The sequence below is a fragment of the Ochotona curzoniae genome, unplaced genomic scaffold (assembly GCF_017591425.1).
Source record: "Ochotona curzoniae isolate NIBS_2020 unplaced genomic scaffold, NIBS_Ocur_1.0 scaffold_4701, whole genome shotgun sequence".
Taxonomy (NCBI): domain Eukaryota; kingdom Metazoa; phylum Chordata; class Mammalia; order Lagomorpha; family Ochotonidae; genus Ochotona; species Ochotona curzoniae.
The window spans coordinates 61,310,446-61,338,150 of record NW_024467122.1 but is presented as its reverse complement, the minus strand read 5'-3'; the positions used below and the strand labels follow the sequence as shown (position 1 = coordinate 61,338,150).

The window sequence follows — 27,705 nt, the reverse complement described above, 5'->3', positions numbered from 1 at the left end:
TGTCTGGATTGCTTCCAGTTTTGACCTATTGTAAGCAAAGATGGCATGAGCATTGTTATTCCTATATATTTTCTTTGTGGTAATACAGCTTGGGGGGGCTTCATTTTTCTTGATAAGTTTATATTTAGCTAAACTTTTCCATTGAGATTTTGCCTTTCACACCACCACCAAATCTTTTCTTTTCTTTTTTTCACCAAATCTTTTCACTGCTCCAAATCCTTGCCACCATTTAGTGTTTTCAATTTTAACCATCCTGTTGATATACGGAGTAGTATGTAATTGATATTTCATTTTGCATTTCTTCAGTGGCAAATGTGGGTATCTTTTCATGTATTCATTGATGTTTTGCATACACTTCCTTTGTGAAATATATAAGAGTTCCTTTATTTTGGTATAAGTCTCTTCTCATAGCTTTCACTGTTCACATAAAATCACAGGATTTTCTGTCAGCTGATGGCTTGTTTATTTTCTTAACTGCTGTCTTTGAACAAACAGAAGTTGCTTTTCATCTTAATAAAACCAGATTTTTTTTTAAAGGTATCTTTCTTTATTTTTTGCAAGGGATTGGGTCGGTAGGGAGAGAGAGAGAGAGAAAGAAGTCTTCATTTACTGGTTCACTGCTCACTTGGCCACAACTGGGACTGAGTCAGACCGAAGCCAGGAGGCAGGAATCCATCCGTGTGATGGGTGGCAAAAGGATTCACATACTTGAGTCATCATCTTCTGTTCCCAGGCACACCACCTGGGTCTCTTTTTTCCTCTTTATAGATCATCTGTTGAATTTGTCACTTCAGATACCTTTTAAATTCTAGATTTTCCATTTGTTTGTTTGTTTGTTTTTGCAGCTGAGATTTCCTCCTGTGTACGTTATTATTGTATTATTCTTTTCTGCTAATACTGACCTTCCAATCATTCGGGTTTTGCTTTCTATGATTTACTTTTTGTCATGATTCTAGGTCTCTCTTTTTTTTTTTCATGTTTTCTTACTAAATTTTATTTGTATAATAGGTTTTGTGCACGAAATACAATGTCAACGTTGAATCTTTCCGTGATGAGTGTTGAATTTTTGTCTTATTAGACATTTGGCAAGTCTAGATTCAAATTCCAGCTTATCTCTTTTGTGACAGGCAGCAACAGACATGTTGTTTGTGCCTTTCTGCTTCTAGCTGTTTCTTTTTCCTGGGAGCCTTGGAGTCTTCTCAACAAGAGTCATCCAAATATTTGGGCATAGCTCATACAGAAACTTTGTAACACCTTCCTTTATGTGATGTTGTTCCTTTTCCAGCTGCTCTGTCAGCCCAAAATTTTATTCTTAAGCTGATGAGACTATGCATTTCTGCTTCAGTGCTAGGTCATTTCTGCCACATGGTTTGGTAGGGAGTACTTTCAGGTGAGAACCTTATAAAAATTCTGCCCAGTACTGTTCATTTCATGTAGGGATGACTTCCCTCCAATTGCTACCTGCCTTGAAGCACTCTTGCCTTAATGTTATAACATTTTTGTTTTTTAATGGAACGTAAGTTGTTAACTGTGACAAGGTCACTGTAATAGAAGTTGCATTTCCTTTTCTGTATCAGAATACTGAAGAATTTTTTTTTTAATCGAAAAATATCCAGGGAATAGTTTGGAAAATTCCATGAAGTATAAATTTATAATAAACTTACACAACAAAATGGATGCAGTTGAGGGGCATTAGGCTTAGTGAAATAAACCAGTCCCAAAACACAAATGTATGGTTTCCCTGATTTGTGGTAGGCAATATGCAGAGTACAAAAATGCAGTGATATAAGCTAAAATGAAATCTTTAGATTTTATTACTATTTGTAGCCTTTGCCTATATACTCTTAAGGAACAGCAGTTTTTCTGCTTACTACTTGTTATATTCTTTATTTAGTGTGGGGTTAAGCTTGTGACTATTAAGTAAATTTCAAGTTGTCATTGTAAAACTTAGAAGAAAAGTAAGAGAGGAAAGAGAAAGGAGAGTAGGAAGGAGGGACGGGAAGGAAGGAAGCATCATAATGTTCTTAAAACTATACAAGTGAAATAAATGAAATTTGTTCCCTTTGGTTAAATAAAAAAGAAAAAAAATCAAAATTGGAGGATTCATTGCAAAATATTTTTATGACAATAAAACAGATACTTTAACAAAATGAATATGAGACATGATAGGATTTAAGGTAAGATGACATCAGTAAATTAAAGGACCCTAGACCATAATAAAAGAATATCAAGAAAATATAAACTCATAGCCTTACTTAACCAATAATATGATCTTAACATAAAGACCAAGATTTGTAACATAAAAATTAACAAATACCCAGTTGCAATTGAATATTTAACATATCTCACAAATGGATAGATAGAAGAAAAAGCAATGGATGATTTGAACACCATAATTAATACACTTGGTTATAGAAAGTATTCCAGCAAAAACTTGGAAATGTGAACTTAAAGAATTCATGGATTCTGTGTTGCATGTATAAGATTTATTTTTAGCATTTCACCAAATTCACTTCCTATGTATGTTTTATATACATACAGTTTTTTACATTTCAGAAAAATAAATTGTTAAAAGTGAGCAATGACTTTTTTTCTCAAAGGAAGTTTGATCAAGGAAACCATATTTCTTGTCTAAAAGATGAAATGGTTGTTTAGTAGTATATACAAGTACTTCAAAAAAAATTCTGGAAAATGGAATTAAAGGATTTACTTTGCTGCCAAATTATAAATCTACCCACTCATTTCAGTGTGTAGCTTAAGAGGACTTCTCTGTGTTAGAGACCATTATGTTCAATGAAATAAGCCAGTCCTCAAAGGACAAATATCGTATATTCTTTCTGATTTAAGGCAACCTTCCCACAAAATAAAAGATAATCTGTATAATGGAGGCAAGTATACCGTGAAGTAGAGATACACTGTAGTTATACATCTCTATTCCTAAATAAAAGATGGACTCCCAGTGAAACTGGTTAAGTATGTCTTGATACTAGAATCCTGGACTCTATACCATTCTCTATACCTACAGTGTCACGATACACTTAAATAGAATGATGGACTTGTGATATTGTTGAGGGACTATTGTAGTGTAACAATATAGGGGAAAACAGTGGGGGTAACAAGTAGGGGAGCATGGAAAGGGAAATTTCTGAGCCTAAGGAACTGTATATCATGAAAAATAAAGAATTTTTTTTTTTAAAAAAAGGAGGACTTCTGTGAAAAAATTTACACAGACAATTGAGTGTCCAAGAATTATCAAAGCTTTCTGAGTGAATGTGTGTTTCAGAGAGAGACATACAGCTACCAGAGTTCCCATCTGTTGGTTTGCCTCCAAATGCACACAATTACCACAGCAGGTCAGCACAAATTTAGGAGCCAAGAACTCAATCCAGATCTCCCATGTAGATGGCAAGGACCAGCTGCTTGAAACATCAACTGCTGCCTTGCATGGTCTGCATTGGCAGGACACTGGAATCTGGCACCAGAATCTGGATTTGAACTCAGGAACTCCTGTAATGGATGTTGGCTTGTTTTAAACCAAAATGCAACCCCCTATCAGAACTGTTTAGAACAGGACAAAGATGGTCTTGAAATCAAATAATTAGATATAATGTGGGAATCAAGTGAATTAAAGATGGTCTTGAAATCAAGTAACTGGAGCTTACTATAGGAATAAATTCAAAGAGTGATATTGGCTCAGTAAAAGCCAGATCAATTAATAAAACAGAAAAGAGAGGCTACAAATGAATTTAAGCACAGTGGAAATCTGGCACATTAACATGGGGACCATATTAGTTACCAGATAGAAAAAAGTTCACGTTACATCTTATCATGCACAAGTAGAAATTCCAATTAGAGTAAAGATAAAAGTTGGAAAAGTTAGTAACTTTGGAGCCAGTACAGTCGTGTAACACACTAATGCTTCCTCTGTGGTGCTTGCAGATCACATAGGTTTTCTGCTAGGGAAGCAGCAGAGGATGACTGAGATCCTTGGGACCTTCCACCCATATGGGAGACCCAGAAGAAGCCCCCAGGTTCCTGGCCTCAGATCAGCTCAGCCCCAGCTATTGCAGCCATTTGGGGACTGAACCAGCAGATGGAGGATCTCTCTCTCTTTCCTTCTTTCTATAAATCTGCCTTTCTAATATAAATGAAATAGTTCTTTAAAATCTTTAAAAATATTTAGAATAACTCTATCACCTTAGCTGCATTGGATTTCATAAGACACCCCCTTACATTGCTACAAGTTATGAAGGAAAACCATTCATTTGGGTAAGTCAAAACTTGGAATTTTAATAAGACAAAAGACGTTATTTAAAATGTTAAATACATATAATAAGGAATTACCCTCCAGGATATATGGCAAACTGCTATAATAAGAAAGTCTATTTGACATAAAAATAGCTAAATTAATATGAATCAGCAACAGCTAACACGGGAGAAAACTCATGTCCATCCAATAGTCATGTAAAAAGATACACAGAATTTTTTGTAATTGGAAAAATGTAAATTTTTTTTATGTTTTTAAAGTTTTTATTTTATTTTCAGACTAAGTCTCTGCATTCATCTTTTTTTTCCTATTTTATGTTTAATTTTATGGTACAATTCCATAGGCTCTGGGATTTCCCCCACCCCTTCCTCAAATTCCCTCCCCACATTTAATTTCCCCCATACTATTACAGTAGTATAGTCCTTCTTAAGTGGTCATAAAATCATCGTTCTGTTATTTAAGTGTGTTCTAACACACTTAAATGCCAGACAGTGCAACATCCTATTGTCAAGATATTTCCAGCAGTTGCATTGGGAGTCCATCTTTGATTTGGAAGTAGAGGTACATACTGCATTGTATTTTTGTTTATTTTTATTTATATATATATTATTTATTTTTATTTCATTTCCATTGGGATGATAAATTTTTACTATGGTAACATACTATCATTCATAAATGACATTGAAAGGTAATAGAAAAGTAAGAATTGTCATGCTGTTAATGGAAATATAAATGGACATAAGTACTTTGGAGAATAAATTGATAATATAAAGTTGAAAATATGCATTCATACGTATCTGAAAATCAGTTAACAGGTTTGCACTAAGAAATTTTTGCATATATACATATACATATATATTTACAAGCAGACATTTATAAAGACATGTTGCCATAGAAAAATAGATTAGCAAATTTGATAATGAAATGAATAGATGAGTAAATTTGATAATTAAATGAATGAACTTCATCTAAGTGAGTCAGCATGGATTTCCAAAACTGTGTTGAGTGAAAAAAAAATTGCTGAATATGTATAATGTAATGACATTCATATAAACATTTGCAAAATTTCATAGGACTGTATGTGTTGCTTAGAAATATTTATATGTCTAATATAAATATTGAAGAACGACTGGGAAAAGTACACATCACATTAGTGGTAGTTACTGTTTAATAGATAAGTATGGTATCTAACTGGATAGAAGAGCAAGGATGACTTAAACTTTACCTAAGTCATGCTATTGTGTTTGTATTACTTATGAAGGAAAATAATTAAGAACCTAGATTAACCTCTTTCCAAAGTGCCTACCTAGTTTAGAAGTGTCACTGCTTCACTTGGTAATTATATGTTTTATAAAATGCTGCCATTGATATGTACATAAGAGATTTAGCAAGGGGCATGTGGGGAGTAAATATAACCATTCTCTTTAGATATTCCCCTGGAGTAGCCAGTTACAGACAAAATGGGAATATATTGGGTATCACATGGAGTGGGTATGTACCAGTAGGGTCAGATCACCACTTGTCACAATGCCTGGTTTCAGTCTCGGCTCTTCTTCCTTTCTTTTCTTCTTTGTTTTTTTCTTCTTCCTCTTTTTAAGATTTATTTAATTTATTGGAAAGGCAGATATACAGAGAAGGAGAAACAACAGAGAGAAAGATCTTTCATCCACTGATTCATTTCTCCAAGTGGCCGCAACAGCCAGAGCTGAGTCAATCTGAAGCCAGCAGCCTCTTGTGGGTCTTTCACGTGGTTCAGGATCCCAAGGCTTCGGCCGTCCTCTAGTGCTTTCCCAGGCCACAAGCAGGAAGCTGGATGGGAAGTGGAGCAGCCAGGACATGAACTGGTGTCTGAATGGGATCCCAGCACATGCAAGGCGAGGATTTTAGCCACTAAGCTACCACACCAGGCCCTCAGCTCTACTTTTAATTCATCTTCCAGCTGGTGACAACTTGGAAGCAGCAGTTGCTTCCAAGGGTTGGGTCCTTTCCCCACACAGATTCAATACTGGAGTCATGGCTTTAGTTTGGCCTCAGGCTCACCCCTGGAGCTGTCAAAAGCAGTTGAGTGATAAATGAACACCAGATGATCTTGTTACCTCTGTTTTACTCTTTGCATTTCAAAGAAAATAATATAAGATAAAGAGCTTAAGGAAATATATATTTGCAAACTGTCTGAAAATAATAAAATCAGGAGCTGGCACAGTAGTATATCAAACTCATCTTGTGCATGCTGCACCAACATCCTCTCCTAGCTGCTCCACTTCTGATCCAGCTCTCTGCTTGCAAACTGGAAAGCAAAGAGAATAATAGTTCAAGTGCTTGAGAACTTCATCATGTGGAAGACCTGGAGGAAGCTCCTGCTTTTGGATTGGCTCAGGTCTAATTGAAACCATTTGGGGAGAGAATCAGCAGGTGGAAGATCTCTCTGTCTCTGTCATGCCCTCTCTGTATAAGTGTGCCTTTCAAATAAAAATAAATGAATCTTTTTAAAAAATAAATAATAAAATTCCTTTTAAAATTTGTTGTAAGTAGTCCCATTCTTCTCAGACTTTTTTTTTTAAATGTAGAAACATAGTGTTGTTGTTGTCATTTATCCATTCAACTAATTTTATTGGAACAGAAACATGTGCTGGGTAACGATACTGCAGTGAGCAAAGTGGGCTAAGTCTGTTCCTGGAGAGTTTGATAGTCAAGGAAAGTAACCACTAAACAAATAGATTAATAAAAAACGTGATGCCTCTGCAATGTGGATAATAAGAGCAGTAGACAGTGGGAGTATTTTATATGGAGAAGAAAAGGAAAAACTGTCAATCCCGAACACCATAGGGGGTGTTACGAGGGAGAAGATAGAGGCAGACAGAAAAAAGACACAGGTCCTACTCCTTCCTGCAGAGCCAGCAGGAAGGCCCATCTTGCAGGAGCAGAATCTATTGAGTTTGAACTAGTACGAGATGAAATCAGAAAGACATCAGAGGATTGGGTCATACAGGGCTCATGACCCTGATAAAAACTTTGAAGCAAAGGACTACCAGTTTGGACAGGGAATCTCCCCGCTTTGTTGAACTAATCCATAGGGTGTGGTTGGTGGTGGAAGGTAAAGATAAAACCAGAGAAACTGTGTGTAAGCTTGTTTTGATTCTGTAGACAAGAAGTGATGGCTGTTTAGACCAGGGTAATGAGGGATTCTGAAAATGCTACTTTTTAACAACTTAGTTCTTAATTTATAGATTACACTGTAATCTCAGGGGGAATTCTTGGAGTTATTGAGAAGAGAAAAATACATGTCAACTGCCAAAAAATGATAAGCTAGCTGTACAAGTGCCGGATTGTGGGAAGCAGATATCAATTCCTGTTACTTAGGGAAACACCCCTTACTCTTTTTGGAAGTCATTGTTGAGTAGGAAATTGAAAAATGAGTGGAGGTTGAAAGACTTCACTGTTAATGCTTGTGTAAGTTCAAAAAAGAGCTCTGTGCCAATTTTTACTTTGTAGTAAAGCTGTATAACTGTATATAAAGGCAAATAACCAATTTTTGTATGTATTCGTTTGGCTCTAGAGCCTTTTATGGGAGATTACTCGGTTTGTAGCATCTTTTAAAGATTGTGTATAAGTTATTTCTGAATATTTTACATGACTTCTTTGCATTTGTACTTTATTTTGAAGCAACATGCACATGACAGTTATTTTATTCAGACATTTTTGGGGTTTATATGTTAACAATGAATATATTCAGAAGTGCAGTTAAATTGATGTTTAGTGTCTTTTTGTGTAGCGTTTGTTTTTACTACACACCTTCCCAGTTTATTTTTGTATTAGTATTTGGTATTATTTTTATGTCTAGGGATTTCTGTGACTGGGAGTGTGTATAGGTTTGTATGTGGTGGGTAGGAGGGAAAGGGTGAGAGAAAGAATCTGTTTCATATTTGTGTTTAGAGCTAAAAATCTTAGCACATCATTATGACATGTAAGTGCTGAATAAGTTGTTGTCCAGAGTGGCAGCCGTGGGATAGCATTATGGCTGCTGCCTGCAACACATACATCTCTTGTCAAAAAACTGGTTCAAGTGCCAGCTGCCGTGTTCCCAGTCCAGCTCTCTGCTAATGCACCTAGGAAAGCAGCAACAGGTGGCCCAGGTTTTGGGGAGCTGCTACCCAAGTGGGAGACCCAAATGGAGTTTGAGGTTCCTGGCTATGGTTTGGGCTGACCTTAGAGTGTAATTGAGAAAATTGTCGTCTTTGTGTATCTCTCTGCTTTCTTTCACTCTTCTTTTCAAGTGCATGAAATTCTTTAAAAATTTGTTTAAAAATGACTGGCAAAATAGGACAAATCATGATTACTATGAACTCTGAGCTTTAAAAAAAATTGTTTGTTTGAAGGACAGAATAAGAGAAAGAAATCTTCCAGTTGCTGGCTTTCTCCCCAAGTAGCTACAACAGCCTGATCTAGGTCAGGTTGCAGCTAGGAGCCGAGAAGTAGTTGCTGGTTTCTCACATGGTTGGCAGGACTCCCAGCACTTGTGCTGCCTTCGCAGAAACCGTAACAGGAACTGAATCAGAAGTGGAGCAGCACTACCATGCCAGATATTGGTTTTGCAAGTGGCAGCTTAGCTACTGTTCTTTTTAAAGTACAGCATTATATTTGCACTTAAGTGACATTTAAACTTAAATTATTCATTCATAGCATCTCTTATAGCACAAGAGTTAACGGTCAACTCAGAAATTTTTTTGTTAATACTTTAAGACTGAATTTATTTAGTGACTGGAAAATTTTTGTTTTGGTTTGTGAAAAATGGAGGGAGTTTGAGATTACAGTGCCTCATTTTAGTATAAGGAGTTTTACCTTTTGTCAAAATATATAATACTGATTATAATGTCTGTTGGAGAATATTTCAAACATTTAATGAGCTTTCTAACTAAATTAACTTTCTTTTTTCTTTTAGCAAAACTGTACAATCTAAAGTGGACTGCATTTTGGTAAGTAAAGTAATCTTAAATTCTTTTGCAATTAGGTCTTGGCACTATCTAAGAGAGTATCATTCTTAAGTAAATATAATTTCAAATGTAATCCAACTTTAGTGAATAAAATTTAACAATTAGTTGTTACCCTATTGTGAATTCATTATAAATTGTCCAGATATTTTGCCATATATCATCAGCACTAAAATCACAGTCCGAGGTAACTGAGCATTTTTAATTTCATTGACTTGCGCTCAAATTTGCTTAAGCTCACATTTAATTAAAGTGAATGTTTACTTTCCAGTTCTGATAGGTCTTTGTGAATTTGTTGAAGTAGATTTTTGAGAAATTTGGCGAGCTTGTTGCGATAGTATATTTTTCATGTTTTGGTTTCTAGCCTTCAAGAATTAAGCCACGTGAGTTTAAATTTAGATTGAACTCGTGAAACTCTATAAGAAAATTGTTTAAAGAAAAGCTTTTAACGTGCTTAATGGGTTAGTTTTGTTACCACAATATACTTTCCATGTTTGGATTGCTAGCTTTTAGGATTGAAAGCCTTAACAGTAGTTTAAATTTGGATTGTATTTGTAATTCTTTACTTAAACATGTGAAGGAAGAATCATGCAGCCACTAGGATAACTGGAGTAGTGCTGACCTCTTTGGTAACATTTCTGTGGAGGCATACCCCTCAGCTCTAGAACATTGAGTGGCTCTGATCATTTTGATTCCTCAAAGTGTCAGTCACTACATCTAGGTAATCCACTTTTCCTATTGTGACTTCAAAACTTTTATTCAATTTGGGTTATTCTTTATGAGATGCACCAATTCTGTGAGAAGAGGCTCTACTTTAGTGTCTGGTTCTGAAATAGATATATAGTATATTAGCTTATTATATTGGTATTAGCTTTTTAGCCTTAAATAAGGTAAGTTAACCAGGAATAATTCATATGAGATGAGATAATTTGTTGAGTTCTCCAATACTTTTCTAAGCTAAAAGCTGAAAGAAGACTTTGTAGGGCGTTTTTGTTTTGTTCCTTTTCTGTTTTATCTTTCTTGACTTCACAACAACCCTCTCTTTTACGAAGAAACTGATATTCTCATATTTTGATATTTTTTCTGCCCATTCTACAAATTAAAAAGCATACTCATTGTCCTCAAGAAAACCAGTATGAGGTGCAGATGTATTCAAGAATATTTTTAAGAGTTAGGAAAGTGGTGATTAGGGTGAAGGGCATGACATTGTTACTAATCCCCAGAGCAGTTTCTCTCTTAAGGCATCTCATTGTTTACATGTCACTTGATAATTACTCATAATTGCTATGTGTTAGACCAGTTTCTTGTTCCCAGTGTACAACGGTAAAGAAAACAGACAGTTTTTCTGTTCATCCAAAGTTATCTGTTTTCTTAGAACTTGAAATAAATTTGCAGAATTATTCCTTTTTTCTTATTGAGAAGATAGACGAGGAAGACTGCTATAAAGTGTGAAATATGAAATTTGTAAATACTAAGAGCAAAAGGAGCTTAAAATTCTTGAAAAGTTTAAAACTTTTTATTTTAATGCAAGGTTATAAATACATATTTATAATTTGATAAAATTTTAGCCAGTTTTTCTAAATACTGGTTTAGGCTTTGCCTACACAATGATGACCAAGATAGTAAGAGCTCTATCCTTATGTTCCCTGTATTTTATTTGGTGAGGTAGTTATTAAACCAACAAATGAAAAAGAATTATAACTTCAGACAATGATAAATTATAAAATTTTTAAGAGAAAAGGTAGCATGTGGCAGTGGCTAGGATAGTTTTAAGTGTAGTAATTAGAAAGTCTGTTTGAGGAAGTGGTGTTTAAACCAAGACTTGAATAAGAAGGAACCAGCCTATGTGTTGATCTGCCAGTGATATGTACTAAATAGAAGGGATGTGAGAACAAAAATATTGCATCAGAAATGAATTTGAGATGTTTGAAGACTACAAGGCAAGACTGGGAGCAGTAGAGAGTAAGAGGGCAGCTACAGAAGACACTGCAGTGGCCATCCTCCCACCCCTCATGGAGACACCAATCTGAACTGTGTAAGAGCTATGGAAGCAAAGTGAAAGTACAGTGCCTCCATTTAGTATAATAAGGAAAAAGCCATAGAAGAGAGCCTTGGTGACCAATCTCCCAGTTCCGGAGAGCCAGGAGAGACACCACCTACTGGAGGGAAGTTGAGGAAACTGAATTCCGGTGTGCCAACCGCACTGCCATAAAATTCAGACTTGATCAGAGACCCACAATCCTACCTCCAGGCCCACACCTGTGGACTGAGTTTTTGGAATTTCCTTGGCCAGACCAGCTTCTACCACCCCTTCTGCACTGGCCAGCAGAAGCAAAACAAGTCTCCAGCTGCTACTTACAGGATAGGAAAGGGAGGTTAGGATCATGCCATGGAGCTTACATTCATGCTCACTTCTTTTAGACTGGAATGTAGTACTTGATAAAGCACCAGTGCCTCTACCCATCGGCTGTAGCTTACAGGCTGAGCCACTAGATTTACCCTGACTTCAGCTGAGACCTGCACTCCAATGAGATAGACTCATCAGTATGTATTACTGCCACCCTCAAGCAAATGTGGCAGATACCCTATGAAACTTTGAGGAGCCTGGTGACTGGAAACCAGGCACAAGCCATCCTGGTGTCAGTCTGGATGCCAGGGCAGGTACCTCCTGCATCCTTGGACAAACAAGAAGCAATGGGAATGTGTGCCTGGATTTATATGAGGCTGGCAAAACCCAACACCAGGCAAGTCCTGGTGCCTGTCCTTTGGCAGTGCCTGTGGACAAAGTCTCCGGTCTTCAACCAGTATCAGAGAGTGGATTTGATGGGACAAACTTGTTCTGGCATATATCACTACCAACCTAACATGGGCACACTCTTTACCTTCAAGATTGCACAGGGCCTCATGAGATAAGGCCACGATCACACCAGCTGTGTCTCACCTGGTATTTGCCTAGGTGATTGAGGGGCTGCTTTCATTGCCCCTCCTACACCCTTGGGCCAGCAGCAAAGTAGTCAGAATGCTGCTTGGTACTCTGCGTCTGGCTAGTAGAACCCATTATTGAACAGATTGTGATGGTCCATGTATCTAAGCCAGAGCTTGTAGGCAGAACCCCAGGACTTTCTTCATAGCTAGATGGAGTTTAGTGGCCCCAGTTTATCAGGCTCATGACCAAACCAACTTGGTGAGCAAGGCAATATTAGGTAGTGAGTCCACTTCAGCAGCAGAATGCAGCAGGGTGAGCTTTGATCCTGCCTTCAGGTACTCTGGTGTTCAGTGGGTTTCATCATCATACCACAGCTAGACAAAGCAGCCTAGACACTAGACAGCACCCTAAGCAGTTTTGCTCCAGGTATGCTCTGGGAGGGCTAAAGTCCTCGCTTTGCACATTCCAGGATCCCACATGAACTCCAGGATCCCACATGGATGCGGGAAGAGACTTCTGGCTTCAGATCTGTGCAACTCCGGCCATTGTGGCTGCTTGGGAGTGAAATCAACAGATGTCTCTCCTTTTTTTAAATATGCAAGGAGATAATAATGGTAAATGTTTCAGAACCAGAGAAAGATACCCATCCAGGTACAGGAACATCAAGATCACCATTCAGATCAACCCTACAACATATTAGAGTCAGAAAGACAAAGAGAATTCTCAAGGGCCTAGCACAATGGTTGAGTAGCTAAATCCTAGGCTGTACTTGCCAGGATCCTGTATGGGCGCTGGTTCATGTCCAGGTTGCTCCACTTCCCATCCAGCTGCTTGCTTATGGCCTGGGAAAGCAATGGAGGGCCTTGTGACCCTGTTCCCGACTCCTGGCCTCAGATCAACTCAGCTCTGGCCATTGTGGTCACTTTAGGAATGAACCAGCGGAAGGAATATTATTTTTCTCTCTGTATTTCCTTCTCTTTGCAAATCTATCTTTCTAACAAAAATAAATCTTTTTAAAAAATGCTCAAAGCCACAAGAGAAAAGGAACAAATAGTAGGGAGCTGATTACTAGTAAATAGAAGCATGCAGTACAATAAAAAATTGTTTATTATGACCAAAAGAATTTATCCCACAGATGCAGGGATAATTCAGCATACATAAATCAATAAGCTTGATCCACCACATGATGAGACCTTTTAGCAGTAAAGAAAAAAATATGTGTATCTAGTAAGATCATTCTACCCAGTAATACTATCATGCAGGTATGAGGGAGGAACCTTCCCAAACACCAGCCAAGGGAATTTGCTACTACTGGGCTTTTGTACTGGAAATACTAAAGGGAATTCTTCAGTTTGAAAGCAAGAGATACTGATGAGTTAGAAGAAAACTTCAGAAGTAGAAAACCCACAGCTACATAATATACATTCTGCTCAGCAGCTGTGAAACTTTGTCCTGGATAAATCATACTGTGGATCACAAACAGGTCTAAACACAGTGGAAAGAATACAAATTGTACCAAGTCTTTTTTCAGATGACAGTGCTCATTACCTGGAATTCACTAACAAAAAAAAACTTTGGAAAACCCAGAAGTGCATAGAAATTAAACAACTTTCTCCTGAACAACTAACAAATTAGGAAAAAGTTAATTTCCTGAAATGAATGAACATGGAAATCTGAACAAGAGATGCAGCCAAAGTGCTACTAACAAGAAAGTTTATAACAATAAGTACATATTAAAAAGAAAGGGGCCCGGCGCGGTGGCGCAAGTGGTTAAAGGTCCTCGCCTTGCACTCCCGGGATCCCATATGGGCGCCGGTTCTAATCCCGGCAGCCCCACTTCCCATCCAGCTCCCTGCCTGTGGCCCGGGAAAGCAGTCGAGGACGGCCCAAAGCTTTGGGACCCTGCACCCATGTGGGAGACCCGGAGGAGGCTCCTGGCTTCGGATCGGCATAGTATTGGCCCGTTGCGCTCACTTGGGGAGTGAATCATCGGACGGAAGATCTTCCTCTCTGTCTCTCCTCTCTGTATATCCGCCTTTCCAATGAAAAAATAATAAAAATAAATCTTTAAAAAAAAAAAGAAAGAAAAAAAAAAAAAGAAAGGCAGGAAGATCTGTTATGAAGCCACCACAAGGAAATAAAAAGATACAAACAACTCAAATTCAAATTAGTAAAAGTAAATAAATAATAAAATAGAATAAATGACATATTTTTAGAAAAATACAAAAAGCTAATATTAGTGATACAAAGAGGCAAGATAAACAAAAATGATAAACCCTTAGTAAACCCAAGAAAGAAAGAAAGATGATTCAGATTTGTAAAATCAGAGAAGGAAATAGAGTCATTATAAATGACACAAGAGGAATACAAAAGGTTGTTAGAGATTGCTACAGATGATTACATGGCAACGAGTTTAATAACGTAAAAGAAATGGACACATTTTTAGACATATATTACCAAAATGGAGTCACAGTAAAATAGAATACCTGAACAAACCAATTAAAGTGAGATTGAATCTAATGAAAGGTCTTGCATCTAACGATAAGCCCAAGAGGAAAGAGATAGTTTGACTACTGAATTCTACCAGCTATTTAAAAAAAATCAGCTCAAAAAATTTAAAGTATTTTATAAAAATAGAACAGGAGGGAGTTCTCGCAAATTCATTCTTTGAGGCCAGCATTACCTTAATACCGAAACCAGACAATGAAACACACACAACTCACGCAAACACACACACAACTCATACAGAAACTAGAGACCAACACAAATGCAAAACTACTCAATAGAATACTAATAAATTGTATCCATCAATACATTAGAAAAGATTATTTACTATGATCAGATGGTATCACCTTAGAAATGCAAGGATGGTTTAGATATCTAAATTACTAAACATTATTCACCATATCCACAGAATGAAGGACAGAAATCATGTGATCACCCTCAATAAACGCAGAAAAAGTGCTTGATGAAATTCATCTCCCCTTTACAATAGCAACTAAGCAGGTTAGGTCTGTCAGGAATGCATTTAATAAATGCCATGTACAGGAAGCCAATTGTGAACATACTGAATGAGCAAACCGTGAGGAGTGTTTCTCTAAAAATAAGAAATGAATGCCCTCTTTACTATTTTTTCAAGATAGTATTAAAAGTTCTGGAGTAATTAGGCAAGAGAAGGCAATTAAGAGTATCCAAACTGGAAAGAAGGATATTAAGTTGTAGTGTAATTCAACAATTTCAGGATACACAGCCAACTTGGAAAAGCCAGTGCTTGTATGCACAAATAATAAGTCATCTGAAAGACAGATCATCAAAGTAATTCCCTTTCAATAACTACCAAAAATACTGCTAATAAGTGTAACCAAAGAGGTAAAATATTTCTTCAATGAAAGCCAGATTATTTTTGAAGGAAATTAAAGAGGACATAAAAAATTGGAAAGATAGCTTATACTTATGATGGGAAGTCAATATTATTAAAATGTGCATATTACCTAAAATCATTTACAGATTCAATTACAATTCCTTTCAAAACAACAATGACATTTTTCACAAAACACTAATAATATTTGTATGAAAATCACAAAAGATCCCAAATAGCCAATAGGAAAAAGGGAAAAAAGCAGGAAGCATATATTACAAAGCTGCAGCAATCAAAACAACATAGCATTGACATAAAAACTCATCCAGACACTAGTGGAACAGAAGAGAGACTCTAGAAGTAAATCTGGCACCTACAGCCAACTGAGATTTCATGAAGGCTAAGAACACATCTTGTGAGAAGGATGGTGGCCTTGCATTATAAAAAAAAATTAAGTCAGTATGGATCAGAGATCCAAGTTATTACCTGAAACTACTACACTAAAATATAGAGAAAATACTGAGAACATTGGAATGAGGAATGATTTCTTTTGTATGAAAACTGCAAGAGCAAAATTTGATGAATGAGAATTCATCAAATTAAAACGTTTCTGTACAGAAGATGGATGGATCAACCAAGGGACAGCCTACAAAATGGGCAAATTTATCACAGGTTGTACATATGGCAACAGGTTAATTTCCAGAATCTATAAGTGAGTCTAGTCAATTGAAGAAAAAGAAATAATCCAAGTTTTAAAATGGACAGTATAATCTTAAAAAAAAAAAAAAAGATTAGATAGGCACCAATAAGGAAAGCTTAGAACCAGACAGGAAACGGTCAGCTTGGACTCACATTTACCTTACTAAGTATGGCACAAAGACTGGTTACTCCTCACTAAGGTATTGAAGATTTCTTTGCACACCCCTCCTAAAACTGTTCTGTGCCTCAACTGTTGACATATGCCTTGTTAGAGTTATAAGCTTGTTTGGACTATCGTAAAATCTGCCAAGCTCAGTAAGAATTATGCTTCAATACTATAAACTGCTGAATACTAAAATGAAAATAGACACGAGACAGCTGAATAGTACCTTATAGCCATTTTAAGGTATATAACCATTCTAAGGTGTATAGCAGCCGGTTGTGTATCAACTACAATTAAAAAGTCAATGAAGTACTTACAGGATGTGGTTAGAGAACTTGCATTTTCTAACACATGGGTCACTCAATACCATGCCAATTAACTCCATAATGTAAATTGTTGTGGACGTTTTGTTGTGGCTTTTCACTGGACGGGATGATATTTTGCCAGTTCCACTTTCAGACCAGAGATGGTCTCCCCAAGAAACTGTTGAATTTATCTGGACAGTAAGATACATGGTACATGCTCGCAATGAAGGAATCATGACTAGATTTGAACTATAATACTGCAACAAGGTGGAGGAACCCACCATGGGGGGAGAGCATGGGGTGGGGTTGGGGGAATCCCAGAGCCTATGAAACTGTGTCATAAAATGAAAATTTAAAAAATAATAATACATTAAGGTTGTTGAGCAATAAATGAGGTCAACAACAGCAAAAAATATATATTTATTTTTATTTAAAAAGCAGATTTACAGAGAGGAGAAACAAAATGAAAAGTTCTCAACATTGTTAGTCATCAAGGAAATGCAAGTCAAAGCCAGTGAGGACACATTTCACTACAGTTGGATTGACTGTTATCCAAAAGACAAGTATTGAGAAGGATGTGGTGGAAAAGTAACCCTTCACAATATTGATGTGAATATGAATTAATAAGGCCATTGTGGAAGACAGATTAGAGGGTCTTTAAAAAACTAAACATAGAGCTTTCATATTATTTACCACTAATGAGTCTGTTGAACACATTTATATTGCAGCTCTGTTCATAACAGTCAAGAAATAGAAACAGTTTAAGTACCCATATGTTGATTAAAACATAAATGAGGTGTGCCACAAATACACAATGGAATTCATTCAGCCATTAAAATGGATGAAACCTTAACATTCTCAATGATGTGGATGCAACTCAAAGTCATTTTAAATAGAATGAACAAGCCATACAAAGACAAATATAATATGTTATAGCATTCATATAAGGAGTCTTAAAAAAAAGAAGCGGGATGAGGAAATGTTGATTTAAGAAGTACAAAGTAAGGCCTGGCACCATAGCCTAGTGGCTAAAGTCCTCACCTTGCACATGCTGGGATCCTGTATGGGCGCTGGTTAATGTCCCAGCAGGCCCGCTTCCCATCCAGCTTCCTGCTTGTGGCCTGGGAAAGCAGTCAAAGACAGCCCAAAGCCTTGGACCCTACGTGAGGGAACCAGAGAAGGCTCCGGGGCTGCTGGCTTCAGCTCAGCTCAGTGCAGCTCCAGCTGCTGCGGCCACTTGGTGAGTGAATCAGTGGACAGAAGATCTTCCTCTCTGTATTTCCTGTCTGTATATATGACTTTCCAATAAAGAAATCTTAAAAAAAAAATTATTTTTTTAAAGTACAAAGTTGGGCCCAGTGGCGCAGCCTAGAGACTAAAGTCCTCGCCTTGAAAATGCCGGGATCCCATGTGGGCGCCGGTTCTAATCCCATCCAGCTCCCTGCTTATGGCCTGGGAAAGCAGTGGAGGATGGCCCAGAGCTTTGGGATCCTGCACCCTTGCGGGAGACCTGGAAGAGGTTTCTGGTTCCCAGCTTCAGATTGGTGGAACACCAGCTATTGCACTCACTTGGGGAGTGAATCATTGGATGGAAGATCTCCCTCTCTGTCTCTCTTCCTCTCTGTATATCTGACTTTGTAATAAAAATAAATAAATCTTTGAAAGAAAAAAGTACAAAGTTACAACTAGATATAAGCAAGAAATTCTGAAGTTCTCTGGCACAGTTAGGTGATTATAGATCATGTACTGTGCATTTCTCTATAATAAGGAAAAATTGGAATATAAAATTTCATGTATTTTTATCATTAAAGAATGGTAACTAAGTAGATATATTCAGTATTTATTCCCCGTCCTTCTGTTTGTCTTTCACAACAGTTACAGTTGTGTCATTCTGATGTTTAAGTGTGTTATCACATTGTAGGAACAGGCAATAGTAGAAAGTCCACCATACTATTGTCAAGATAGTGTTAGCTTTTAGTATAAAAATGCTTAAAAGTGTACAGTAGTTCCAGTGTGTTCTAATTTGCAGAAGAGAAACTGATAGAAATTTAGCCATGACAGGTATTGTGGACTTCATCTTGGAAAGTCAACTAGTGAATTCTAAGCACAAGACAGAATGATCTAATTTTTAAAAATAACCATGGGTGTTGTTAGAAAAATAGATTTTAGGGGAACAAGACTGGAAGCAGGACATCCTGTAAGTTATTTTGGAAATTCATTAATGAATTCAAGACTTTTACTTAGATGCAGGTTGTGACAGACACAAAGAAAAGTGATGGATTCACACTTACTTTGGATGGAAAGTTGGTTGCCCCTTCCTTGCTGTTGGATTTAATGTGAAGGGAGAAACCAAGAGGAACCAACGATAACTCCTTTCTCTCTAAAGCATTTCTCTAGTATTTCTTGTATGATAGAAGTGCTCATAATGGATTTTTTTTTAGTATACATTTATCTCTGACTATCTTTATTTTGCTTTGTTTGGAAGATAGTTTTACTAGATATAGAATTCCTTACTATTTGTATGTTATTTCTTTCATTTTTTTGAGTGCTATTATGAATGTTACTCTATTACCTGTTGTGCTTCATCTGTTTCTTTTTTAAGATTTATGTTATTCATGTGTTTATTTTTATTTAAAAGATAGGCAAGAGCCAGGGTCAGGCAGGTAGAGATCTTCCATTCTCTGCCTCACTTTTCTTTTTTTTTTTTTCAAAGATTTATTTATTTTTATTACAAAGTCAGATATACAGAGAGGAAGAGAGACAGAGAAGGAGATCTTCCATCCGATGATTCACTCCCCGAGTGAGTGCAACAGCTGGTGTTCCACCAATCTGAAGCTGGGAACCAGAAACCTCTTCCAGGTCTCCCACGCGGGTGCAGGATCCCAAAGCTCTGGGCCATCCTCCACTGCTCTCCCAGGCCACAGGCAGTGAGCTGGATGGGAAGTGGGGCTGCTGGGACTAGAACCGGTGCCCATATGGGATCCCAGCATTTTCAAGGCAAGGACTTTAGTCTCTAGGCCACTGTGCCGGGCCCTCTGCTTCACTTTCAAAATGCCCACAACCAAATATCAGAGCCAGTGTTGTAGTGCAGTGGGTTAATTCTACACTTGTGACGCCTGCAACCCATATCAGAGTACCAGTTTAGGTCCTGGCTGCTCCACTTCCAATCCAGATTTCTGCTAAAGAACCAAGAAGGCAGTAGATACTGGCTCTTAGTCACTCACTCACGCTGCCTTTCTATTCAAATAAATAAATATTTAAGTTTTAAAACTGCCCACAGCAGCCAGGCTGGAAAGGCCAAAGCCAGGAGTTAGAGGAATTCCATCCAAGGTTTCCATAGTTGTGACAGAAACTCAGGTACTTACCATCCTCAGCTGCTTCTAGGCACATTAGCATAAAACAGAAATTGGATACTGGCACCATTTAATCCCAGGCACTCATGGGAAACCCATGCAGCAGCTTAACCCAGCCTGAACTTCGTGTGTTTTGGATGTGAAGTTAGCTGTTAATCATATTATCATTTACTTGTACATGATGATCTGTTTTTCTGTTGTTGCTGCCAAGATTCATTCCATACCCTCTTTATCACTCACATGTTCACCTGTTGGCTCAGTGTGACTTTTACAAGTGTAGGTACAGATCATTTCGTGTTTATATTTCTTGGGCTATAGAATACTGAGACTGAAAATTTGTCATCCACTATTGTTCCAAATATTTTGCTTGCCCCTTGCTTTTCTAGTTCTTCCTCTGTAACAACCAACCGCAAACATTGAGTGATGTTTGTTTTTCTGGTCTCTGAGGGTTTGCTATTGTTTTTCTGTCTGTTTCCAGGTTTGTTTGTCTTAGCTAGATTTCTTTGTTATCTGATCCAGTGTCATCATGTCTTCCTACATGCCTCATTTTGGCAGTGTTAGTATCCAAACTACCTGGAGTATCCATAATCAACAATAATAAATTTGGACCTGGCGTGGTAAACTAGTGGCTAAAAGCCCTCACCTTATATGCACTGGGATCCCATATGAGCGCCGGTTCTAGTCCCAGCAGCCCCACTTCCCATCCAGCTCCCTGCCTGTGGCCTGGGAGAGCAGTCAAAGAACAGCCCAGAGCCTTGGGATCCTGCACCCACGTGAGAGACCTGGGGGAGGTTCCTGGCTCCTGGCTCCAGATCGGCTCAACTCCGTTGCAGCCACTTGGGGAGTGAATCATTGGGCAGAGGATATTACTCTCTGTCTCTCCTCTCTGTATATCTGACATTGCAATAAAAATAAATAAATCTTTACAAAAAAACATAAATAACAGTCTTTCCAAGTATCTCCTGAAGTTCAAAAGCTTTTAAGATTTTTAAGATTTTCTAATATCTTCATTTCACATTTTCTAAATAATTGCAGCCTTCTCATGAAGATTGTGTCACATATTTCAGAGTTTTTGTAGTTTTAGCCTTTTCTTCTGGCTCTCTGGACCCTTTTAATTTATTTGACTTAAGGTGAATGTAAAGGCTTTTAATTTTATCATCATATAGGTAAATATCCAGTTGTGTCAGCATTATAGAATCTATACTTCCTGAATCACCTCCTGGGCCTAAAAAAGCTTTATCTTTATGACTTTGTGACCTTTTTTTCCTCCATGAGGAGTGGCAACTGTTTCTTATGTCATCATGTTTTATACACTGTGGCTTTATATATAGTCTTCACATCACCTCATGTGAATGGCTCAAATTATTTTTTGCCATTTATCTACAAATTTTAGAGTTATGTTAACTTTTTTAGATAATTCTGTCATTTTGTTTGAGATTACATTGAATTTATGAGTCAACTTAGGGGTTATTTGACATTTCATCAATCTGTGAGGTACATACATCTGTATGTAGCTTGACTGTTATATGATTTCTCAATACTGTTGTGTAGTTTTCTATGTGTAGGTGTTGTACATACTTTGGTAAAATTATTCTGAAATGTTTAACTTTATAATTTTTGGATGTTATTTTGAAAATTGGCCAGAAGTTTGTGTAAATATTTATAAAAACCACTGTTTCACTGCTAATATTTTTAATTAAGTTTGGATCATGTAAATATGCTAAATTCAAAAAACAAATTTAGTAGATTTATGTAAAGTAACTTAGGATTTTCTACCTACTCAGTTGTTATCTTTGATTAAACAAATTTATCTCTACTTCAATTTATTTTGCCTTTTTCCCCTCATCTTACTGCAGCTGGAACCTACAGTATAAGATTGAATAGAAATGGTAAAAATGAATTTTCTTGCCTTGCTCACAGTCTTAGGGAGAAGAAAGTCATTCACTCACGATGTAGTGGGATATTAGCTTGAACGTTGTAATGGATGCACTTTATCAGGCTGAACATGGTCCCCTCTGTTCCTATCTAAAAAGCTTTTCTTTTGAAATAGTGGTTACTTGCTAATTTTCAATCAGGTCATTTTTTGCTACATTTATTGATGGCTTATATTTCTACATTATTGTATTCCCTAACCTGGACCTTTTCCACTAATCAGAGATTTTAATCTATCCTGCCAGTAATTTCATTTCTCTGCTTTAAGACCCTATGGTTTTATTACTTCTGGAAATTCTATTTTTATGAAGTTTTTAAAAATATCTGTTTTGATTATATTGATTTTTCTTTAAATCCCCTCAGGATATTTATAATGTCCTCTTTGAAAATCCATGTTTACTAATTCCGTTGTTTCTTTATGGATCTGTTTTATTTATTTTTGTTGCAATTATAGATCATGCCTTTCTTCTTTACATGTAAGTAACTGTTAATTCAATGTTAGACACATTTATCTGGGGGTTTAATTTGATCATCTGGATTTTGTTCTCTTACATTAAATTGTATTGATATCTGTTTTGGTAGGGAACTGCATTACTTATAGAATAATTCTTCTGAAACTTAGTTTTAACTTTTGATAGGGCAAGTGTAGAGTGACATAATGTTACTCCTCTGGTTTTGGTATAGTTATACTTCTCCAGCTGATGGGGATTCAGTCTGAGAAGGTGGTGATTAGATCATTTCATTTTTGTGTTACATCAAAGACTATGCTCTTCAGCCCACTGAGATGGCCACATCACCACTGGGCCATATAATTTTGTGGAATCACTATCATATAAGCAGATACCCATATTGACTGAAATGTCATCCTGTAGCTAATAACTATTTCCCTCAGGTATACACTGAGCTCTCTAGGCTTTGGTTAGAAATAAGGCATGTGTTAGCCATTTATAAATAGCAGGGAGTTTTTGCCTAGGCTCTACACATTTATAATTCAGTATGTAGTAATAGATTTCAAATTTCTACAGGGATCGATATAACTTTTGGAGATGTTTTTTTAAAAACAGGAAGAGTTACAGAAAGGGTGAGAGAAATCTTGGATTTGCTGGCTCACTCCCCAAATAGCCACGATAGCTGGAGTTGGGTCCAAATACAAAGCCAAGATTTTGCTTCCGGTGGGTACAGGGGCCCAAGCACTGGGGCCACCCTCTGCTGCTTTCTCAGGCGTATTGACAGGGAGCCATATTGAGGTGCCGATCTCTCTTCCTTCCTTGTGCTTTGCCTTCACAAGCACAATGCTACTGGCTTGCTGCATTTGATGGCTCCTTTTAGCACTGTAGCCCAGAAGTCATCTTCAGGTAGAATCATCTAATTTGATATTTTTGTTTTTTTGAGTTTTGGTGTTTTGTTTTTACTCTCAGGTCTAACAGATCTGTGCTCTTAATTGTCCCATTTGTGCAAACAGTTCTTTTTGTTTGTGTGTTGTGTGAAAGTGGACAATTTGTTCTCAATATCTGGTACTCCAGCAAGACCACACGCAGGACAGCAAGTGACAACTGTGTTAAGAGTCTGATTATAGGCCTCCACATACACTCTACTTACAAGTCATGTTTTTCCACATTTCTACACAAAATTTTTTTTTCGTATCTCTTTTCTTCAAGCTACTAAACCCATCCCTGCTTCCCCCATGCCAGCAAATGATCTCATTTTCTACTTGTTTGAGAAAAATAGGAAGTTACAGTGTAGGTCCTCCACCAAGTTAACACTGTTTCTTGTTTCTAAGTTAGTAATTGCTCAGTTATATTCCAGTGTTTGTCCTCATTCCTTTTTCTCCCAGCAGAAGAGGTGCTTTGCCTTGCTGCCTAAAAGCTGTTATCTGTCAGCATAGGCTATGGATCTGATCCATTCCTGTCTCAGAATTCACTTCATGGTTAATTCTTTTTCTCATTATTTCTTTATTCTCTCGTTTTCTATTGGCCATTTCCCATGTATGATTAAATGTTTAAATTTCCCACCTTTCAAAGAATTCTTTTTTAAAAAAGAGATTTATTTGTGTATTTGAGAAACAGTTTAGAAACAGACAGCCAGAGAGATCTTCTACCCACTATTTCTCTCCCCAAATGGCCACAGCAACCGGAGCAGGGCCATCTCAAAGCCAGGGACTGAGAGCTTCTTCCTGGCCTCCCAGGTGGGTTTCATACCTCTTATGTACCTTATTATTTTAAATTCTTTAGGTTAACAGTTTGACCTGGATCTCATCGGAATATCAGAGAGGACAACAGTCCTATATTCCTTTTTGCGACACTAGGAGAAAATCCGCTTTCTTGCCTTATCTAATCTTCTAAAGGTCGCATCTTCAAAACCAGTTCCTTTAGTTTTTCTTATATTTCCTCATTCTGACACTTGTTAAAAGGTTTGGAGCTAAGGCAACTTTATTTTGTTTTCCTGTTTTATTTATCTGTACAGTTTTATATTTACTTGAAATGTATTGTTACAAGGAGAGGTAGAGATGGAGGCAGCGAAAGAGATTTCCATCTACTGATTCATTCCCCAAATGGTTTTTACCAAGCTGACGTCAGGATCCTGGAACTGCATCCAGGTCTCCAAATGAGTGGTGGGATCCAAGTACTTGGCCCAACATCTACTGATCTCCCAGACATATTAGCAGGGAATTAGGACAGACGTGGAGCAGCTGGGACTTGAACCAGTGCCTATATGGTATGACAGCCTCACAAGCGAAGGCTTAATCTATGCCACAACATCAGACCCTGACACTTTTCTTTCTTTCTTTCTTTCTTTCTTTCTTTCTTTCTTTCTTTCTTTCTTTCTTTCTTTCTTTCTTTCTTTCTTTCTTTCTTGTAAAATCTCCTTCATCCTCTCATACTAGAACACTTCAGTTGCTATTGGGACTATACAGATAATTCAGAATAATCTCCCCCCCCCCGCAGCAAAATCCTTAATCATTTCTGTAACTTTCTTTTTGCTGTGTAAAGCAATGCCTTTGTTGGTACTAGGGAACTAGGGCATGAGCATTTAGGGTGAGCCATTGTATGTATCAGTTTGTGTTAGTGAGTGATAATCACACAGTTAACCCAAAAGTCCATCTTGGCTCTTTTCTCAGGCTGTCTTAAAACCACTTATTCACCAAGTACCAGGCATTTGGCTCTTTGCTTGTCAAGCTTTGGTTCATTCTTGCAGCTTAAGCGTTAATCCAGATAATTATACTTGTTTGAGTTACTACATCTGTTTTTCTACTTCTAGTTTCTTTGTGCTCATTCTGTTCTGTATACTACTATCACAGTCCTCTTTATAAAATTCTGATTCACACCCTTGCTTAAAACTTTTCATGGCCATTTCATTGCTCTATTCTCAGCCTTGTAGCATAGAGCATTTTTTTGTTTGTTTGCTTGCTTGCTTGTTTGCTTACCTCTGTGATTATCGTTCTCCACAGGCTATCAAATAAGCCATGGTTTTCACACCCATAGAGTACCAGCATCAAGCAAATAGATGTATATAATACCACTTAACCTGCGACACACAGGATCCCACTACTACCCTCCATAACAGATGTCCCAAGTCCAGAGTGTCAGAGTGCCAAGGTTGAAAAACACTGGTCTAGACTCTTTTGTTGTTGTTGTTGTTGTTGTTTGCTGTAACTACTAATATTTTAGGATTCACCTAGGTTTTACCCCTTCTAGAAAATTCCTCATGTATGCATTTGATACCTCTTCTTCCCGTGATGCCCTATGCTTACCTTTTCTTGTATGATAATTATGATTAGCAATTTTATTTGTTCTTGGCTTCTTAAGAATAAAAACATATTTGTTAGAATGAACCCAGAGGCACATGAAAGTAATCAATAATTGTCGAATGTATGAATGAATAAAAATCAGTTATTGAACATGTTTGCAACCTCTAGTTTTTGCCTTTTAAATAATATAGAATAAAGAGAGTATATTCCCACAAATATTTGGAAATAGCTTTCCAGCTAGTAAAGTAAGATGGATACATTACTTTAGAAGAAATACAGTTTTTCTGTCATTCTCACATTCATTCCTGTTCTATTCAACTTAGATAGGCCCTTTTATTCCGTACTCTGCTGGTAAGAGATGACCGTCTGGACGACCTCCACTGTCATCCCCAGACTCTTGATGAGAAACAACGTGTATCCCATGCGTGCAAGATTTTAAGAAGGCAAAGTGGGCCAACCAGGGCACAAACTGCAGGAAGCTGAGTAGCAGCACAGCAGGATCTCAAAGCTGAGACTATAGGTTGAGACAGACCAGATTTGAATCATTGCAATTCCATTGTTGTTTGGCCTTGCATAATTTTAACCTTAGTTTGTAAAAAGGAGATGATGACAAAACACAGTCCACCATGTTCTCATGGATGTTACATGGATTAGTGTCAATACAGTGTCTAGCATGTAGCAGGCATAAATGGCAGCTGCAGGTAAAGGTGTTAGATATGTCAGCTGTGCTACTAACCATTAGCAAAGGGTTACATTTTACATTCATTAACATAGAATATAACGTTTAAAAATGAATGCTCACCATATGAACCACTGAGGGCAGAGTATTTAGCTCTTCACTAACACAGGAGAACATGGCTAAAACTGTGCAAGAAGCTGGAAGGTACATATTTATAGAGCAGATAAACCAGTCTGAACACTCCAAATTCTCTTCCCTCTTGTGCTGGTTTCTCTTGCCAGCTGTGCCTTTCTTGGGCTTCTTAAAAAAGCCCTACACCTTTTGAACTCGGCTCAAAAGAAACATGTTTCAGAAACTTTTTATTTATCTATTAGGAATGAATTCAGCAGTAGATAGCAGAGAATTCCAATGATAGGTGGCTTAAAAGAAAATCTGTGTCACCAAATAAGAAATCCAAAGTTAGATATTCAATAGGGCTACACTGCCACCAGACTGCTATCCGCTTTCTTATTTGCTATGGCATCTTCTGTCTGTCCTGTCTTACCTCTTTAGTCTAAATGCAAAGCAGGAAAAAAGGAGGAGGAGGAAAAGGGGCTTTCTTGTAAGAGAAGCTGTCTTGTTATTCAGGATGTCTACTTCCTTTCAGCAGACCTACCAGAAGTACTTTAACCTCTAGAGCCACCTCACCTGGCTATCCCTAGCTGCGAGACAAATGAGAACATTTAGTATTTTGGTTTCAATGTCTGTATTGGAGGAAGACAGAGAAGCTCATCAGCAGTATACTCTTTTTATTTAAAAAGATTTACTTATTTATTATTTGAAAACCGTGTTTACAGAGACAAGGAGAGACAGTGACCAAAACATTCCATCCACTGCTTCTCTCCCCGAGTGACCACAACAGCTGTAGTTGGGCTGCTGCAAAGCCAGAAGCCAAAAGCCAGGACCTTTCTCCAGGTCTCCCATGTCTGTGCAATGATCCAAGGACTTGAGCCCTGCTCTGTTGCCCTCTCTGGCCGTTAGCAGGGAGCAGGGTTAGAAGTGGAACCACTGGGACTTGAACTGCTACCCATATGGAATGTCAGTACCACAGATGGAGGATCAGCTAGCAATACCACAGCACTGGCCTCAGCAGTGTACACTTGCGTTAACCATGAACCCAGTTTACAGAATACTTGAAAAAGTTCATGGAAAATAATACAAGTAGTCTGGCTTTAGAACCCAGACTTTTTTTTTTTAAGATTTATTTTTATTATTATTTTTATCGGAAAGGCGAATGTACAGAGAGGA

At 37.4% G+C, this 27,705-nt stretch overlaps 1 protein-coding gene across 2 annotated transcripts in view; it reads left to right on the top strand.

Moving 5' to 3' along the window:
* RFX7 (regulatory factor X7) overlaps positions 1-27,705 on the top strand; it is a 119,460-nt gene that overhangs the window by 43,224 nt on the left and 48,531 nt on the right. For both annotated transcript variants that reach the window (XM_040969868.1, XM_040969867.1), the window contains one exon: positions 9,207-9,240. In XM_040969868.1, coding sequence (XP_040825802.1) covers positions 9,207-9,240 — 34 coding nt within the window. The remainder of the gene's footprint in view (positions 1-9,206; positions 9,241-27,705) is intronic.